The sequence below is a fragment of the Amblyomma mixtum genome, chromosome 3, assembly GCF_055824585.1.
Source record: "Amblyomma mixtum isolate Tamu chromosome 3, ASM5582458v1, whole genome shotgun sequence".
NCBI classification, from domain to species: domain Eukaryota; kingdom Metazoa; phylum Arthropoda; class Arachnida; order Ixodida; family Ixodidae; genus Amblyomma; species Amblyomma mixtum.
Window position 1 is genome coordinate 175,630,246 of NC_143014.1, and position 18,119 is coordinate 175,648,364.

Below are 18,119 nucleotides of genomic sequence, written 5' to 3' on the forward strand. Positions count from 1 at the left end.
CCAATCGGCACAAGTTACACCTATCGAACGTGCTAAGGAACGAGTGCACTTAATTCCGTGCAACCAAGCCATGTATTTTTATGCCATGATGTTCTGGGTAGTGTTCTGAAGATCGCACTCTTTTAGAAGTGTGCTAGAACTGCGCTAGAAGTGTTCTTTAAGTTTCCCTCAGTTCTGCAGGGCATTTGATGGGGCATTTTATTAATCTTTATTCCGTGGTAAGTTCAAGTTTTATACCAACTTACTTTTTCCTGGTCGTACTCAAAACCCTGCCCGCCATGTTGCATACCACGTGACTTGCGTTGCTACGTTGGCGCCACGTACAGAGATAAGGAACAGTTGTCAGTAGTCAGCATTAAGACCAGTGTGTGCTGGCATCTTTCTATGCCCTTATAAAACAAAACGTCCAGATTAGAAATGAGCGACCCTTGTAGAGCTTCGCCTCAGTTGAAACTGGTATGGCCCTTGATAGTTGATGCTAAAAACTATGCAGTTTTATCAGATACGTCAGATGAAGAATAATAAAAAAAGCAGGTGGAGTGTTATTATTTATTACCTATTGCTAAACGACTAGCCTGTCAATAAAAGTTATTAACTCCCGGTATATTCGAAGCGCACTCCCATCGACGACTGAGCGTGCGCTGTGCAAATATGAGCTAGCTTCTGAGACAGAATTGCTGTCATTGCCATAGATTTTTTTTTAACAGGGTAGGGAGTCTTGCAAACAAAAAGTCAATACCCGGTATTCCCCACCAGCCGGCGCTTTTCTTGTGGTCACTTATCTGCCTCGGTGGCTCAGTGGCTACGGCGTTCGGCTGGTGAGCCCATGGGGGGGGGAGCAAGATACAAAGACGTCCGCGTGCTGTGCGATGTCAGTGCACGCTAAAGAACTCCATCAGGTGGTGGAAATCAGACTCTCATCACCCCCCACGCGCAGCTTTGGGTCGTCAATAAACCCCGTGACATTCTCGCGGTTATGTGGATTGGAGCGGATCTCCAAGCTGCGTTGCACGATGGCGCAGCGCAGCAAGCTGTCGTCTGGCTGCTGACGTAACAGGCCGCGTTCGGTGGCCCAAGCTGTTGCGCCTGTTTAATAGTTTCCCCATGATGTTCCTCCGAAACAGATAAATCCTACGCGGCGAAGTGCGCAGGGCTAAAGAAAAAAAAAGAGAAAAGCCGGCTTTTATTCTTATTTCTCGTGTTTACGTGCGTACAGCAAAACAGCGACGGGCGCTGCGCATCGAAATTCACGTCGGCCCCCTGGTCAATTGCCCGTTCCAGACGCTCGAGCTGGACACTTCGCTGGCCTACATGTACTTCCTCAAGTTTCGCATCGGCATCTGCGTCCCTTCCACCTGCAGCCTGGACGACGTCCGGAGCCTCGCCCGCTACTGTGCGTACGCAGCAGCCGCTCTCTTCCTTGTTCGTGCATTGTCCGCGCGCGCGCCTCCCGGGGCGGAACGCCGGGCATCGGCGCGGCGCTTCCGCCGCCGCTCACGGTTCCGCCCGTCTGTCTTCTCTTTCAGTCGGCAACCAGATGAAGACCAACGTGACGGTTCCCTGGTGCGAAGTGAAGCAGAAAGTCGTACTTCCCGATTACTACGTTGCGATCCTGTGAGCCCCCTCGACCGCACTTTTCTACTCTTCTCCACGTGGCGCGCAAAAGTCACTTTTTCTTTTCTTTTTCTTTTCATTTTTTTAGAAGGAAACTCTTCCCTTCTCAAAGCACTTGAGTAAAACTTTCCTCATTTCACCACTTGTGGTCTGCTTTGGGCAGAAATATATGATAAAGTGCAGATGCATCAAGGAAGGAACGTAGCAAAGTTACACGGCCCTTCGCATGCGTAGCTCCAGTTGGGAAGTCAATGGCGATGAAAGAACTACGGTGCATTTTATTGCTCAATAAAAGTATCATTATAATCCAAAAGTCAGCGCTGAATATAACTGAGCACCAGTGCTTAAACGGGCACCTGAGTGAATTTTGCTCATGGCTCTGTGAAGTAAAACAAGCTGCACGCGATACAATTAGAACTTCTAGGCATTCTGCGTAGCTTTTATTCGTTTATAATAGGTAGAAACATTCTAAACCCTACGCGATGTTATTGCAACCCGCGAAAAAAAATGCGCCGAATTCCTAGTGACTCGCATACCGTTTTATCGACCTCCCGGTTTGAGCATGCTGGCTTAACAAGCAGCCCATATAAACGGCTTAGCCAACATGACCAAGCCAAGCTGAAGAGATAGCTAGAGTCACATATACGGTCCAAAACTCGCCACTCCGAGTATTTATAATGAACTCACGCGTGGCGTCACCACTCATGTTGAGAGAACGCTGGGGAATATTTGGATGCGCTTCCGTTGTGAGGAAGCACACATCCAATGCGGTTTAAGTGCTCCGAGGAGAATCCCGTTTATTGGTCGAACAGGCGAGGTGTGAAATCGTCTTTATCGTCGTCTTAAGATGTGCTGTGAAAATCAGATGCTCGTAACCTGTCACTGTATCACTTTATTATTTTGAGGTACCCACAGAACTTTTCCGAGCACGAAGCCATAAAGTTAAATTCTCTCGACTCGCAGAACGTTCAAAGGAAGTAAAGAGAAGCCACTTCGCTATATATATATATATATATATATATATATATATATATATATATATATATATATATATATATATATATATATATATATATATATATATATATATATATATATATATATATATAATGATAAAGTCACCAGAAATTGAAAAAATAACAGGATTTAAGTCACGACATTTGGGCTGGAAGACCAGCCTTTTTCAAGTGCGAAAAAGGCTGGTTCTCAAGCCGGAACGTCGTGAATTAAATCCTGTTATTTGTTATTTTTTCAATTTCCGGTCACTTCATCTCATATTGATCAATCAGCTGCCATGAAATAAGTTGATATATATATATATATATATATATATATATATATATATATATATATATATATATATATATATATATATATATATATGGACGCCTCTGCATATGTCACACGAGGATTGCCTAGAAAGTGCGGCTGTTGCCTCGGGGCAGCAAAGACAGCGACTGCCACTTCTGACCGCGGTTCGTAGGTTTCAAACGCAGACGCTTTGCAAGGTACGCACGCACGACATGCACTGTGTCCAACCTTGGCAGCTTTTGTCAGACTTGGATTCTTTAGCTTAATGTTTTTTTTCCTCAGCTCAGGGTTCCTTAGCGTCATTTGACAAGCCCTGCTCCTTCTGTAGACGCAAAAAAATGTTACTTTCCGAAAGACATATTCCACACATGAAGGACATAGTGCATACCAGGTCTACAGACCTTAATTCTTCGAGGGAGTCAGAATGTAAGAGAACGCAGGAGTGAAAGGCGGTCCACAACGCATCTCACGTGCTCCACTTTCGGTATCCTTTCAGCATCGCCGTGCTTTTCGAATCCATTTGCATGAACACATGAGTGCGTACTGCGTGTTCTCGGGCGATGAATAGCGACGTTTGGTGTTGTTCCACAGATCAATTTTTGGCTGTGGAGTTCTCATCGTCATCGCGGGCACGTTGTCTGAAATTGTGCCCAAAATCCGAAGAGTTATTAGACGAGAGCCGGAACCCCTCAAGGAACCAGAAAAAGGTAAGAAAAAGCCAAATCAACCGCGACATTTAGTATGCAGAGCGCATGACTATTGGGAGAACAGTATGCAATATGTACCCGCGCCAGAAGTCAGATAGCTTTTATAGCTTTTGGCTCTAAAATAACCTGTAGTTTGGTGTTTTTATTAAACTCAAATCAGGCATTACGCCTTCGGATGAAACTCAAGGGGAAGTGGTTGGTCCAGACTTAAAAACTGGTTAAATAGAAAATTACGTTAAGCCGCCAAATCTAGCTGAGCTGCACGGCACTGAACCAATGCGACGCTGTAGTTGCCTATGGAAGTGACAAATTTACGTGAAACTAGTCACAATGATGCTTCCTTAGTAGTAAAAACAAATTAAGGCAAGCAGAAGGCAGCTCACGAAAATGGTTTCATATTTTCGTAGCAATTGCATTACACGCTCGTTTTTCTCTCGTTCCATATGCAGCAATACTATGAGATCATATAATCCTGTACGTGCTATAAAATTGTCGATAGCGCAGAAGGCAGACGACATTGACTGACTTTGTTTTTTAAAAAAAATGAGGTACGGCAATATAGTGGACAGCAGTGCAACTACCTGTTTTCCTTGACACTGTTGAACTCTCTGAACAGAACTGCCGGACAACGCACCATGGCTAAATATTGGTTCGAGATATGTTGCTGCACTGCAATTGTTTCTTGTGCTCCAATAGATGTGTGGAGGGCTTTTTTAACGAACGTCAGGGGGCATTGCAATCGCAAGGTCGGTTTGCTCGTTAACTTCAAGCGTATGACGTGAGGCGTCATGAGAGCCGAACACCGGCGCACTAAGGGTCAAGGCGACACTCCGTATACTCTGTCAGCATTCCTGAAGGAGCCCGAAGCGACGCGTATTTTAAACTTGAAGCTTAAAACGCGTGAAGAGTGCGCAAATATCGAACCACGTATATCCATGAAATCATACAGACGCCCTCGTGCCTTGCCAGGGGCTGCGTTGAAAAACAACCCGGTCAATTTTTCGCAGGTATTCCTCGTCAGCTGTTGGAGGCATTTTCCGCCTACTCCAACGGCCGGAAAATCCTGTCGACGAAAACCAACGACCGGAGCATGAGATGCCTTCACGGGATTCGCTTCATCAGCATGCTATGGGTGATGCTCGGTCACGTGTACTTCAGCCGCAACAATTCGATAGTTTGTAAGCCCGTTCACTGATTTTGTAGCCATCTTTTAGGATCTGTCGAATGGAGTCCATGCTTTCAATTCAATTATTATTGGCCTACAAGATTGCGACCATGGCCTGAAAGGGGGCGGGGGAAAGGAGGTTAAGGGGGCTGAATATTGTAAGTTTAGGCTGACTCTGCACACTAGAGATCTCAACACGACACCCTTAAAATGGCTAAAATTATAACTTGGTGCAATTCGCGAAAACTTTGTTGCAGCATTTTTTTTTACTTCTTTCCTAACGCTGCCTAGCTTGAAAAATGAGAACATTTACGCTCGGCCAAAGTTATTCCCACGTACAGTTTGAGGTCAAAGTTACAAATTAGTAATCATGTCTTGCCTCCCCTAATTTTTCTGTTATTGCAGTGAACGCTTTCTTTTCACTCGAACGTGAGCAGACACGATATCAGTGCTCGGATAAAAGGACGCCCGTATAGTCCGCGACGAATGTGAAATTGAACTGAAAGCGTATTTATGGAGCACGCACGCACGCACGCACACACGCCCGCACGCGCACACACACACATACGCACACACGCACGCACACGCGCACACACAAACGCGCGCGCACACACACACACGCGCACGCACATACACGCACGCACGCACACGCACGCACGCACGCACACGCATGCACACGCATGCACACGCACGCACGCGCGCATGCGCACACGCGCACACATTCGCACACATGCGCACACGCGTACACGCGCGCACACACGCACACACACACACACGCGCGCGCACACACACACGCACGCACGCCGCCGCACGCAGGCACATGCACGCGGGCACGCACGCGCGCGTCCCTGAATAACTATAAACATGAGGATGGAAACGCAAAATTCACGGCGATTCGAGGCACTCGTTCGTGCACATATTGTGCCCTTGTTTAAACAAAGACTGAAGTAAGCCTTTATCCGCTTCAGTTCAGTAGGTTTGAAAGGAAGGCTTAACTCAAACCTATAAAAGGCAAAGCGTTCAGATCGCTTGTTTGGCTGGGGCTCAGCACTGTCCTTTTGACGGAAAAAGATCAGGTTCAAACAAAGAACAAATCTTGCAGCAGGAGCTATCCGGGCGAAAGAGTTGGGAAAGGATGTTGCATTCCAAGTGGTCCTGAACGCCTCGTTGTCCGTGGACACGTTCTTCCTCCTAAGGTAAGCGTGAAGGGCTTGCATCTTCTAAAGCTATTTCACACGTGATTTTGTAAAGCAAACATTCAGTTGTGAACTGGTAAATTACTTGGTATTCATGCAGAATGAGTAATGAACGACGTACTCTTCGTCAATTAGCACAAGCTAAAAAACGGCGTATTTGATTTGCGTGATCGATAAACGCGCAAATCGCTTGTGTCCTTATGTGAAGTTCCACGCGCTCACATACAGTACCAGGGATAGCGTTGGCGTTTTATTGGTTTTCCTGACTTCTAATCGACTCTTTACCGCGATAGCCCCTTTAGCGTGAAATATGTTGGTCAGAATGCAATCCCACATTACATTACCTTAAAAAGCTAAATTTTTATGTTACAAAAAAATTGTCACCAAAAAAGGCAAATCCTGCAGGAGTGCAATTTTTACCTCTTGCAGTGGATTGCTTCTTATGTTCGTCTGCTACGGAAAGCTCAAGCAAGACAAAGGACGATTTGACTTCCTGATGTACTACATTCATCGTTACATCAGGTGGGCAATCAACTACACTTTCATACATGCATGCATAACTGCTACAGCACGGAGCTCTGTGTATCAATTTGAGTTGGCAACCCCGTCATGATGCACGTGCAAATGCAATGATGATGCGTGCATAGCAGGCGGCGCTGTGAAGAATGAACGAAAGTGTTTTTTTACTGTTTAGTTGCTTGGTTGAAGATCTGTTTTTCTTTTTTGTTTTGGACTTTGGCCTGTCGCGCCTTTGAACCAGCGGCGACTCGATACGAAGGAGACGGCCAACATCGACATCGGCATGCAAGCCATGTCTCTTCAGTGGATGTTGTGGATTCAGGCAAAACAATGGAGCGTTGCCCGATGGAGTTAATGTTGTAAGCTTTTGAACAAATAGCTTTCATTTCGGAGGCAATGTACGCATTACGGCCGTGCAGTTCAGAATATACCGTGCACCTTCTCTAGCCTGACACAGTATTCTGAGGAAGGTAAAAGGTAAACAGCAGGTTCTTCTCTCTACTCGACGAAGCCGCACCACTCGAAAATTGCAGATTATATCAGGATTTATTTATAGCTTTGTAACGACGACTTCTTCCGCGAATACCTTGTGGACGCGGCACTTATGTCCGTTTTCCCTTGCAAGGTGCAAGATTTCCAGGAGCTAAAGTAAAGAAAAAGCCACAAGAATAATAAATGTATCCAAAAAAAGTAGCCGACTTACCACCAAGGTGCTAGAAGTAGCCAAAAATAGTACCAAAGTAGCGGAAGAACGTCAGCAGAAGCAGAAAGGTCGCTAGAAAGTCTTGTATAGGACGCAGGGTAGCAGCGGCTGTGAGTAAACTGGAAGTTTAAGAGCATCGCTAGTGAAATTAAAAATAAACGAGGACCACGGAACGGAAGCACGGAAGCGAACGAGGCATTTTTGAAGAGAGTTGAAAGCAGGGTGTCGAACCGGCATATTTTCGGGTTCGGTTCGGGTTCGGGTTCACGCCTTTCGGGTTCAGTTCCGGGTTCGGCTCCAGAGGGCCATTCCGTTCCGGTTCGAACCGGTTCGGACCGTCCTGAACCGGTTCAAACGGGTTCAAAACGGGTTCAGGACCCAAAAAAAATTAGAAAGCAGATGGGTTTCAGTCAAGCTTGCTATGCGTTTCCTTTTTTCTTGCCCATTGGTATAGAAAATAAAAAATGCAATGATTTGTTTACGAGAACATTGATAAAACTGGGCTAGTTAGTAAGAGTTCATGCTTAAGCAGCGCAGTAAATAGGACAAAAAGAAGGCTGGAAACGACACAGACGGTGACATGCAGCTGGTTGTTACATTCTTGGAAAAATATATGAAGGCGCAGGACACAGTGAACAGTCCAAAAACCAGAAGAACAAAGATCAAAACTAAAGAACCATACCGTGCATGCACATCATAGTCGAGTCATGACATCTTTTTCAACGAAATTCGAAGACTATATTCCATTGTAGACGGCACTCCCCTATCTCCTGGACCTCACACAGTTGCCAAGAAAGCCTGACTCCTTATCTACGAAATTGATGGATGGTGAAGCAACACGCTCATCTCCTTCCTTCCTGGTCATAAAGGCCTCCACCATCTCCTTAAAAGTTCGATCAGGGTGATTAAACAGGAGACGTGTTCCTAAGTGGGGAAGCAATGAGCATTTGTTCGAACATCACAGGTGGGTGAAAAAAGTAGCGCTGTCGTACAATTTGACTTTGCATTGCAGCGAGTGCAACGATTGCCCCTCCAAGTAGATAAGACAAGTGTCCTGATTAATAACCCTGTTTGCATTTGTAGGGAGTCGGATGAGGCCTATGTGATCAGGAAGGAAGCAGATGAGTGTGTTGCTTCACCATCTAATAATTTGGTAGATAGAAGTCAGGCTTTCTTGGCAATTGTGTGAGGTCCAGGAGATAGGGAAGTGCCGTCTACTATGGAAGATACTCTTCGAATTTCGTTGAAAAAGACGTCATGACTCGACTGTGATGTGCATGCGCAGTATGGTTTTTAAGCCTTAACCTTTGTTCTCCTGTTTTTTGGGGTTGTTCCCTGTGTCCTGCGCCTTTATATACTTTTTCCAGAATAAAATAACCAGTTGTTAGTCGGCGCTCGTTACTTAAGCATGAAAAAATTGTTTAATGCGAGATGTTCTCACTTTATTCATTTCATTTATTGTCCGCAGCAGAAAGACGAATTTACAGCAAGAGCCGCAAAATAAAATGAACTCGTAATTAATGAAAATCGGCTATGTATACGCTATAATCCACCTTATGAGGTGTAAGGCGAAAAGCCGGTGGATTTTGCACCATTTTTTGCGGCCTTGATAGAGTGATAGAGAGTGGTTAATCTGGCGCGCACCATTTGTCCACCAACTTGTTTTAGGCATTTATTTTCAAAACTACAAACAACCCCTTTTGGGGAGCTGTGCTTAAGAGGCGACTGAGTGCTCGCCTGTCTTTTCTGGATATTCTCGCATGAAAACTTTGTGCTGATTCATTCGGTTTTCTCACTCTTCGCTTTTACTTACCTGTATGGCCTCTCCACAAGGCAGATGAAAAATGTTGCGATCGGTCATTACTTCCTCTACCCATACATCTACAGGCTTACCTTGACTATCTTGACACTAGTGTATCATCAGCGGATGTACTGTGCAGCCCACTTCAATGGCCGCAGATATAACGAACGCTCGCTTATTACGAGCGGGTGAGGTGCTACCCTGAGAATATGCATAAGGGCAACGGAAATTCGTCTCAGATACAGCGAACAACTCTGGCCACACCACTCGGTTATAGCGAACGAGGTGGCACGGTGAACTACCCCGAAGTTGTAGAGGTCGTTTTTCCACTAAGCACGCGGATGAAATAGCGCCTCTCAACCTTCACGACACCGCCCCGGAAAGAGCATGTGAACCCAGAAATGGAATTAAAAGGCGGTACTGTTTGCGCAGCGCTAACCGGCAAGTCCGGCGTCCGGAAACACTGTAAACGGTAAAGTAAACATGGTAACGTTATGCTATAACTCTCTATTGAAATAGTAAGTAATCGCCGGTCAAACCCGCTTCGATGGCCTACGAGGGCAATCACTGCCTACGCGTTCGCCGGCTCGGCAAAGCATCCCGAATGGAAGAAGCGCGGTGTGCGTGAGACAGGGGCATCGTCGAAAGCGAAGCTAGCGACCATGTTCGCGGATCAACTAACAGCAGTGATATGATAATTCTGAAACTCTTGCTGGCCATGCCGGTCACGTGGTATGCATAGCCTGCTGCCCAGTCGTCTCCACCTTTTGCGCCGCTACCATGTGCAGCCATTGTCATACAGTGGACAGTGCAACGGATGCATTCTGCGCCACAAGCGCTGCGCTGCTTCGCCGCTGCATCAGCTCAGGAACGACAGAAGAAGCTCGAAAACACGTGTGACCAGACGCATGCAGATTTCTGGCAACGCTTCGTTGATCCATAGCTGGCCAGATGTTTCCTCGGATAACTACGTTCCCGCGGACCACAAAATGATCGCAGAAGCGCTTGCTCTGACGAAGACGTTGAACACCAAGTGCGAGCTCTCCTTACCGCCAGGAATCTCATTTATGTGTTTGACCTGCCACCAGATGCCATGCACACTTCATGGCGTCCGCGGGTTTTCTGCGTTTTCTGCGTTTTCTGCAAATTCACTGCCTGTATTTTAAACATTCCGCGTATTCCACTGTATGCCTTGTAAGGGGCACGGACCTCGTCAAGCCACCTTTGGCTTTTTGTCCGTGCCCCTAAGCATCTCAGGATGTTTGAATAAATTGATTTGATTTTATTTGATCCATGATTAGTTACACCCAGTCCCTAAAAAAGATAGTTGGCAGCAAGGTCCTTGACGAGGATTAAATGACCGCCCTAGATAGCCTGAAAAGAGCCGCCACAGGCTCTGCTTTGCACAAGTAGGCACGCATAACGCAGTTTTATAAGAAATAAACGCCACTTTTAGCGGCCTTAGTATTTGGATGTTGTACGAAAAATCCACTTGCTACGAACATCAGATATAACGAACGGAACCCGCGTGACCGTCAGGTTCGTTATAAGTGGGCTCGACTATAGTTTCAACCGGCCACAAAAACCTTTTTCACGCTTCAAGGACGTGCCTTTGCGCCAAAGAGACGTTTGTGCCGTGGTCAGTGCATTTCTACCTGTGCGAGCAACGAGAAACAATTTGAGCAATAAAGTGATATTTTTGTCGTGATGCTGTGTTCTTTTGGGACATACTTAACACCTGTCTTAAAAAACCTATTGACAGCATACATTTCATTATAACATTTATGACTGCGATGAAAACCCCCGGAATTCCTTGCGAACTCTTCATAGGACCGCTTAGCGTGTAGAAAATTCGCATAATGGATGAACACGCAGAACCGCCGCGTTCAACGAGGTCACTGTTCAGAGAACAGTGCACTTTAACGCAGGAGGAATATGTTGCGCAAGTTCAACCTCCTGTCTCGTTACCCTTTCTTGACGTCTGCTCCGTCTGGAATTTTCATGTGCGGGCGGAGAAAGGGAGTTATGGTGGCATGAGGCCTTATGCCGAGTCCGCTGAATTCGACGAGGTCAAGTAAGGCATGAGGAGGGTCAGAGAGGTTCCAAATATTCCATGCAACAACCATAAAAAGAAGCCTAGAAGACAACCTAGTAGCCTAAAGCATCTTATTTTGCATTAAAATCTGCACTTCTCCTCAAAGAAACGGAGGAGCGCGGGGAAGTTCAGTGTGACGTCACGGATGGCATTATTTCAAATTACCGCTGCCGTCAGCCATGGTGGTGGTGGTGGAAAACATTTATTTACAGATAAACTTCGGGAGGTGAGGTATGAGCTGACCCAAAGGGGGCCAGCCCTCACAAGTACTAGGTGGAGGTCCCTAGTTCGGGACCCCAGTGGCGTCGGCCGCTGCCCGGGCTCGCGCGACCAAGGCCCGTTGGGCCTGCAGGTCAGAGCAGCCGAGCAGGGTCGCCTCCCAGTCCTCCCGGGTTGGGTTGGGATGAGGGGGGATAGCAGGGTTGGAGGGGCAGGCCCACACCATGTGGTAGATGTCCGAAGACTTCTCCGCACAGTGCGGACAGCTGCCAGAGAAAGAAGGGTCAAAGTGTTTTAGAGCTGCCGGGCACAGCAAAGTATTTGTATATAGGCGAAGCAGAAGCCGCTCCTCCGCCTTTGAGAGACCTTTACACGGGCGGGGATAAAGACTATGGCCAGATTGATAAAGTAAAGAAATGTCTTTAAACGAGTAAGCTGGAGTGAATTCGAGTTCCTGATCGTCGGGGTCGGAGGGGAATGTCCGGTGAGAGAGCGCGCGGGCGGCGGCGTCAGCTGCCTCATTTCCCTCAAGGCCCATGTGAGCAGGAGCCCAAACGATACGCCGGTGAGCGGGGTCCCCGGTATAGACGCTGTTTTGGAGAATGCGGTAGGCTAGATACGGTACCCAGCCCTGCTCGACGTTCCGACATGCCCCTCGCGAGTCGGAAATAATTGTTTTTGAATTGGAATGAGATGCAGCCAAAGCAATGGCGACCTCCTCCGCGTGTGTTATGTCACGGGCTCGGAAAGTAAGGCCGTTCACTGTTTTGGATTCGTGGACGACTGCGGCCGTGAACCATCCCCCATGGTGGGGGCCGGAGGCATCCACGTAGAATACGCCGGGTTTCGATCCATAGTGGCGGGCCAGGGCTTCCGCCCGCGCCAGGCGCCGGCCATTATGGTCCTCACGGTTCATGTTCGCGGGAAGAGGGCGCACGTGGAGGGCGCATCTCCACTGGGATGGAATACGTACGCGCTCTTCCATGAGTGTGGTGTGTTGGATGTGTAGTCGGGCAAGAAGGCGGCGACCCGACGATGTCTTCGAGAGACGTGTGTATTGGTTGGTCAAGTGAGCTTCCCGGAGCTCCCGAAATGTGTTCACCATGCCCAGCCCCAGGAGGCGCTTGTTGGAGGTGGTCACGGGGAGGTCCAGAGCCCGCTTAATAATTTTGCGGAGGATGACTTCGAGTGAATCCTCGTCTTGCTTCCGCAGGTGGAGGTATGGAGTCGAATATAGAATTCGACTGGTTACAAATGCATGCGCCAGCCGCAAGGCGTCCTTACATCGTAACCCCCCGCGCTTGTTAGAAACCCGGCGGACTAAGCGGCCCACCTGGTCCCCCACCTGACGGAGTTCGGCCAATGTTGTTTCTGACCGTCTGTCTTGATGTATAAAGAGCCCCAGTACCCGGACTTCGATTTTTTCAGGGATTGGACCTGTCTCAAGAGACAATGAAATTTTGGCTGTGCACTTTGGTGAGGGGCGTATGTGCACAAATTCAGACTTTTGGGTGGAGCATTGGAGGCCGCAGCGGCGAGCATAACGGTCCACTATGGTCGCCGCCTCCTGCAGGTTGGCCTCAATGTCTCCAAGGCAACCCTGTGTGGCCCACAGGGTGATGTCATCGGCGTACAGCGCATGCTGTACACCGGTGACAGCGCCCAGCTGGGCCGGTAGGCGCATCATAGCCAGATTGAATAAAAGGGGAGAGAGCACCGCGCCCTGTGGTGTACCCCTGGTTCCTAAATGAAAAGGGCCATGTTCCTTATCCTGGATTCGAATGTAAGATTGTCTGTCTGTCAAAAATTGCCGAATGTATTGAAAGGCGTTTCTGCCGCAGTTAGTTTGAGAGAGGTGGGTGAGAATGATCTCGTGGGTAACGTTGTCGAATGCTCCCTTCAAATCCAAGGCGAGTACGACCTTGTCATTGTGAGCCACGCCGTGCCGTGCCTTGTTGGACGCTGCCAAACAACGTTCGGCGGGCTTTGCCTTCGGTGGCGTTGTTTTGTTTTTCCTTCCAAGCAGGCGTTCATGCGTTGGAAATGTACCCATACCTTCGATGATGTCATCATGCGTCCCCCACTTAGCGTTGTGCGCTGCGGAGAAGCTTGGAAACCTTCGAAATTTTAATTGGTGAATATGTCACCGTCTGAAATGCTAGGCCAAAAGGATAGGATAGGATAGGATAGGAAAACTTTTAATGTCCAACAGAAAGAGGGTAGCCAGAGGGCTACCCGCCTAGACGACGGCCGAAAGGTCTTGACTCTCGGCGGCGGCTTCGGCCAGTCGGACAAGTTGTAACTGAGTCGCCGGGTCGGAGCTCAGTAGTAAGGTCTTCCATTGATCTTTTGTGTTTATTCCTCGTCCTTCCCGGGGGGCATGAGGACATTCCCATAGTATGTGGTCCAAGGTGGCCCTAAGTTCGCAGTTTGCGCATTTGTCTGAAAATTGCCCTGGGTACATGTGACTCCAGAGTGCTGGGTTAGGAAAGGTGTAAGTTTGTAACAGGCGCCAGTTGATGGCTTGGTATCTGGACAAAGATCTATCCGCTGGAGGAAGTCTAGCTCGCTGCAAACGATAGTGTTGTGTAATTTCTCTGTAGGTCACCATGCGATCCCTGTGTGTAAAGACCACCTCGCTCGGGTCCGCCCGGAAGGAAAAGCCTCGGGCGAACTCGTGGGCCGTCTCATTACCAGGCAGGGATTCATGTGCTGGTGTCCAGACTAGTGTAATTTTCCGGTCTATTACATGACGGCTTAGAATTGTATTCGTTAGAAGGGAGACCCGGCCCCTGCTGAAATTTAGTATGGCAACTTTGGAGTCACTGATGATGTACCTCGCTTTTGTGCCTACACAAGCCAGTGCTATGGCAGCTTCCTCTGCAGTCTCTGGGTTACCTGAGAGTATGGAGGCACTTATTTTGAGGAGTTGTTTATTATTGACGACCGAGACGGTCATCGTGTTCTTACCATACTTAGCGGCATCCACGTAGACCATGTCCTCGTCTGTGTAGGAGCGGAAGCGTTTCTCTAGCGCCTCTGCCCGTTTGGCCCGGCGCACTGAATGATGAATAGGATGCATATTCCTGGGTAATGGGGGTACAACTATATTGTCCCGAATTTCTCCGAGCATGTCAACTTTGGCTGTTCTTCTGTTATCTCGGCTCAGATTGAGTTTTTCTAGAATGGCCCTGCCGGTTGTGGTCCCGGCTAAGCGTTTGATTTGGGACGTTCTCACTGCTTCCGTAATTTCTTCCAGAGTATTATGCATTCCGAGCTCTAGGAGGCGGTGAGTGGATGTACGGATGGGCAATCCTAGAGCTTGTTTGTGCATCGCCTGATAATTCCATTTATCTTTTCCTTTTCTGAAACTTTAAGATCAAGGAAGGGGGCAGCATACGAGATACGGCTTACTAACTTCGCATACTTTACCTGGAAGTTTCACACATTCGACCCTATTAAGCTCGTCGATTTCTAAAACTTATGCAGTTACCCTTTAAGGATCCCCAGCTGGTAGAAATTATTCCGGAGCCCTCCCCTACTGCGCCTGTTTCTCTTTTTTCTTTCACTCCCACCTTCCTCCCTCGCTTACGGCGCGGTTCAGGTGTGCATCAAGAACTGAGACAGTTACTGCACCATTTCCTTTCCTCAAAAACCACCAGCACAACATTGTTGGGTGCTCGCGCACCCAACAATTTCATCTATTTGTGGGAAATGACGCAGAGAAAAGGAAGGTATTCTCAATCGGTGCTAAAATGACTATAGACGTTCAGTTTTATTGCGTGTTTTCTCCTTTCAAATGACGCCATAGATATTAGAATACATGGATCACCGTGTGGTATTCGCCTACTGCCACTAAATAATTTAGAAAATAATTTTTTCTCCCATGCTGTTTCGGTTTCATCAACCGAATGATGGCTGAGACGTGAGTTCAACATTAGGTCACGTGAGGCACGGGAAAACTAATACAAACGCTGGTACGTTGTTTTGACTCACTATAGCACTTAAATCAGCCGGCTTCAAGACCTATAATTACAACGAATGACGTATTACCAGTTATATTGCCGTTTTATTGCTCCTCACGCGACCTAATTTCCACTACACGTCACAACCACCGTTATGTTGATGAAACCGAAACAGGCTCAAGGATAAATTCAAATATAAATTATTTATTACGTGTTGGTGAATACCACGTGGTGCTCCATGTACACCAATGTCTAACGCATCGTTTGAAAGAAGAAAGCACGCAAGCAAAAATTTGGTGTCTATAGTACTTTATTGAGTTAGAGCAGTCCTAACAATTTGATTAATGATTTACGCAAATATGTAAAAGGGGAGGAGTCATAACTCAAGATTCACACAAACCTGACATACAAGTCTTTAGAATTGGCGGTAGTACATTACAGAAGCGTCTATTAGGCTTCTTCCTAGGCACCAGACTTGCTGTAAGTTTGCTGTCGCATATACTGGGTACTATTTTCGCACTTCCCAGCGCAGACAGCTACGGGTGGTTAAATATATGCGCCAGATCATCTCATTTTATTGGAAAACAAGAAATATGCCGGGATGCAAAAATAGTTGGGCTGAACCGGGTCCCGAACCGGTTCGGAACGGTTCCTTTGAATCGTTCCGGTTCGGGTTCAGTTCCAAGATGGCGAAAAAATTATGGGTTCGGTTCGGTTCCGGTTCGAGGCGAAAATTCGGGTTCGGTTCCGGTTTCGGGTTCGGGTTCGGTTCCGGTTCGACACCCTGGTTGAAAGTAACCAGAAGAGTTTATTTTGTCCTCGCCAGAGTAGAAAGGCTTTCTGTTCCTGCGCTACAGTCCTAACCTGTTTAATTCCCATACGTACTACATGGGTGAACCACTTGACAAAGAAAATTGAGGCCAACTTTTTATATTCTTCCGGTCAGCTATTTGCAACGTTGTGTTGGTATGCATGAAATTATTATTTTTTTCACGCAACTCTTGAGTGCTGTGGAAACATAGGGCATGATTTGATGCACTTATTTCTGTTGCCTTTTTGTCCTATATTTTTCTGCTTTCTATCTTTTTTTTTTGTTTTAGAGTACAGCTCTTAAGCGGCCGTTCGTGGGGTGAACGGCGCCCCTCGCCGTCGCCGTTGCCGTCGGCGTAACCGGATGCAGAACATAGAAACACAAACACGTGCGTGCCGCGCGGGCGCACCAAGGAGGATATATAAAACTTGCTGGAGTGGAGGGGGCGCTTGTCAAGTGAAGCCGGCCGCCGCCATCTTGCCAGTGGCAGAAAGCGCGCTTGACGCCGGCTCGCGCTGCTGCTTTGGCGCGCTGTTTGAGTACAAGCTGACGCGACGGGCATGCAAACACCAACGGTTTGATAATGGTTGCCTCTTGCGTTGCCTACGGATGCGCAAACAGGCTGAAGAAGGGTTGTGGCCGCACATTCCACCTGTAAGTACACGAAAACGTGTTCAATTGAGCCCTACGCGCGCGTTGTCGAGCGGCGCAAACTCATGTGGTAGATGTGTGCAACAAATAATAGTGCCTAAATTACTGGCAGGTTTCCAAAAGATCCCGAGCTGCGGAGCCTGTGGGAGCGGGCTGTTCGCCGTGAAAGATGGCATGCAAAAGATGGAGATCGCCTGTGCTCCGTACACTTCGCGCCCGAGTGCTTTGACCGCACCGGACAGACGACGCGGCTGCGCGCGGGAAGTGTGCCTTCTGTGTTACCTGCTTTTCCGCAGCACCTACAGAAGCCCGTGAGTATTACTGGAGAATGTTAAACCATGACACGCTAGGCAGAATTATTCGCCTTTCTCACGTGAGAAGTGTTCGTGGCATTAATACGGCTGCCGAAGTCGAGATTCGACGAAGGTTCTTGTCGGATAGTGGATGGAAGCAAATGGAAGGAAACGTCTGAGCTTCTTGGCGCTAGTGGTTTTTTTTTTTTAGTATCGTGCTGAAAAATTGTGTTCGTGGAAAAAAGGAGTGCTGTGCGCGCTATTTTTTTGCTTCGTTGTTGAAAAGAAGTTATTGTGATTGCGTGGTAATATGGAAGCGCCCTTCACCCTTCTGTAAAACCGTCTTATGAAGCACTAAGTTCATGGTAAGAAATGAAACCCATTTGCTTTCCCAGCTACACTTTTCTCTTACTTGAGACTGAACAAAAATATGTGGTGTCCATTTCAGGTAAAAAGGAAGCGTTCAGAGCGCAAGCATCAAGACTGCGAAATGCCTGAAGTTGGAGAGCCATCAACTGCGTTTTCGCCGAGCAAAAAATGGTACAAGGACAAAGTCAGTGCCTCTGAAGAAGAGATAACACAGTTGAAGAAGAAAATTAAGATGTTGCAGCAAACGAAGCGAAGGCTTGCGAAGAGAAATGAGACAGCACAAGAAATCATAAAAGAAATCAGAGAACGAAAACTCCTGTCCGAGGAAGGCTCGCACGTGTTTGCATCTGCCTTTTCAAGTGACATTCAACAACTTCTGTGCAGGGCAAGCAACGAACAAAAGGGCAAGTACCCACCTGAGCTCCGTGCGTTCGCGCTGACGTTGCATTTTTATTCTCCAGCCGCATACGAGTACGTCCGATCCAAATTCAATGGTGCCCTTCCGTCACAGCGAACACTTCGGGATTGGTATCGATCAATCCACGGAGCTCCTGGGTTCACGAGTGAGGCATTTTGTTTCCTCGAAAAGTTTGCACAAGCACGGAGTGAACCGTTCTACTGCGCTCTGGTCGTAGATGACATGGCCATAAGGAAACACGTAGAACTCGTTGGAGACAAAGTTGTCGGGTACGTAGACTTT

At 47.6% G+C, this 18,119-nt stretch overlaps 1 protein-coding gene across 1 annotated transcript in view; it reads left to right on the plus strand.

Annotated features, from left to right (window-relative positions):
• Positions 1 to 1,289: 1,289 nt before the first annotated feature.
• The window catches only part of LOC149352803 (nose resistant to fluoxetine protein 6-like), a 38,539-nt gene continuing 21,709 nt past the window's right edge, over positions 1,290 to 18,119 (plus strand). Inside the window, exons 1-6 of the mRNA XM_089577246.1 lie at positions 1,290 to 1,393; positions 1,527 to 1,614; positions 3,517 to 3,632; positions 4,640 to 4,810; positions 5,900 to 5,993; positions 6,423 to 6,515. Of these exons, the coding sequence (XP_089433372.1) occupies positions 1,312 to 1,393; positions 1,527 to 1,614; positions 3,517 to 3,632; positions 4,640 to 4,810; positions 5,900 to 5,993; positions 6,423 to 6,515 (644 nt within the window). The 5' untranslated portion in view covers positions 1,290 to 1,311. The remainder of the gene's footprint in view (positions 1,394 to 1,526; positions 1,615 to 3,516; positions 3,633 to 4,639; positions 4,811 to 5,899; positions 5,994 to 6,422; positions 6,516 to 18,119) is intronic.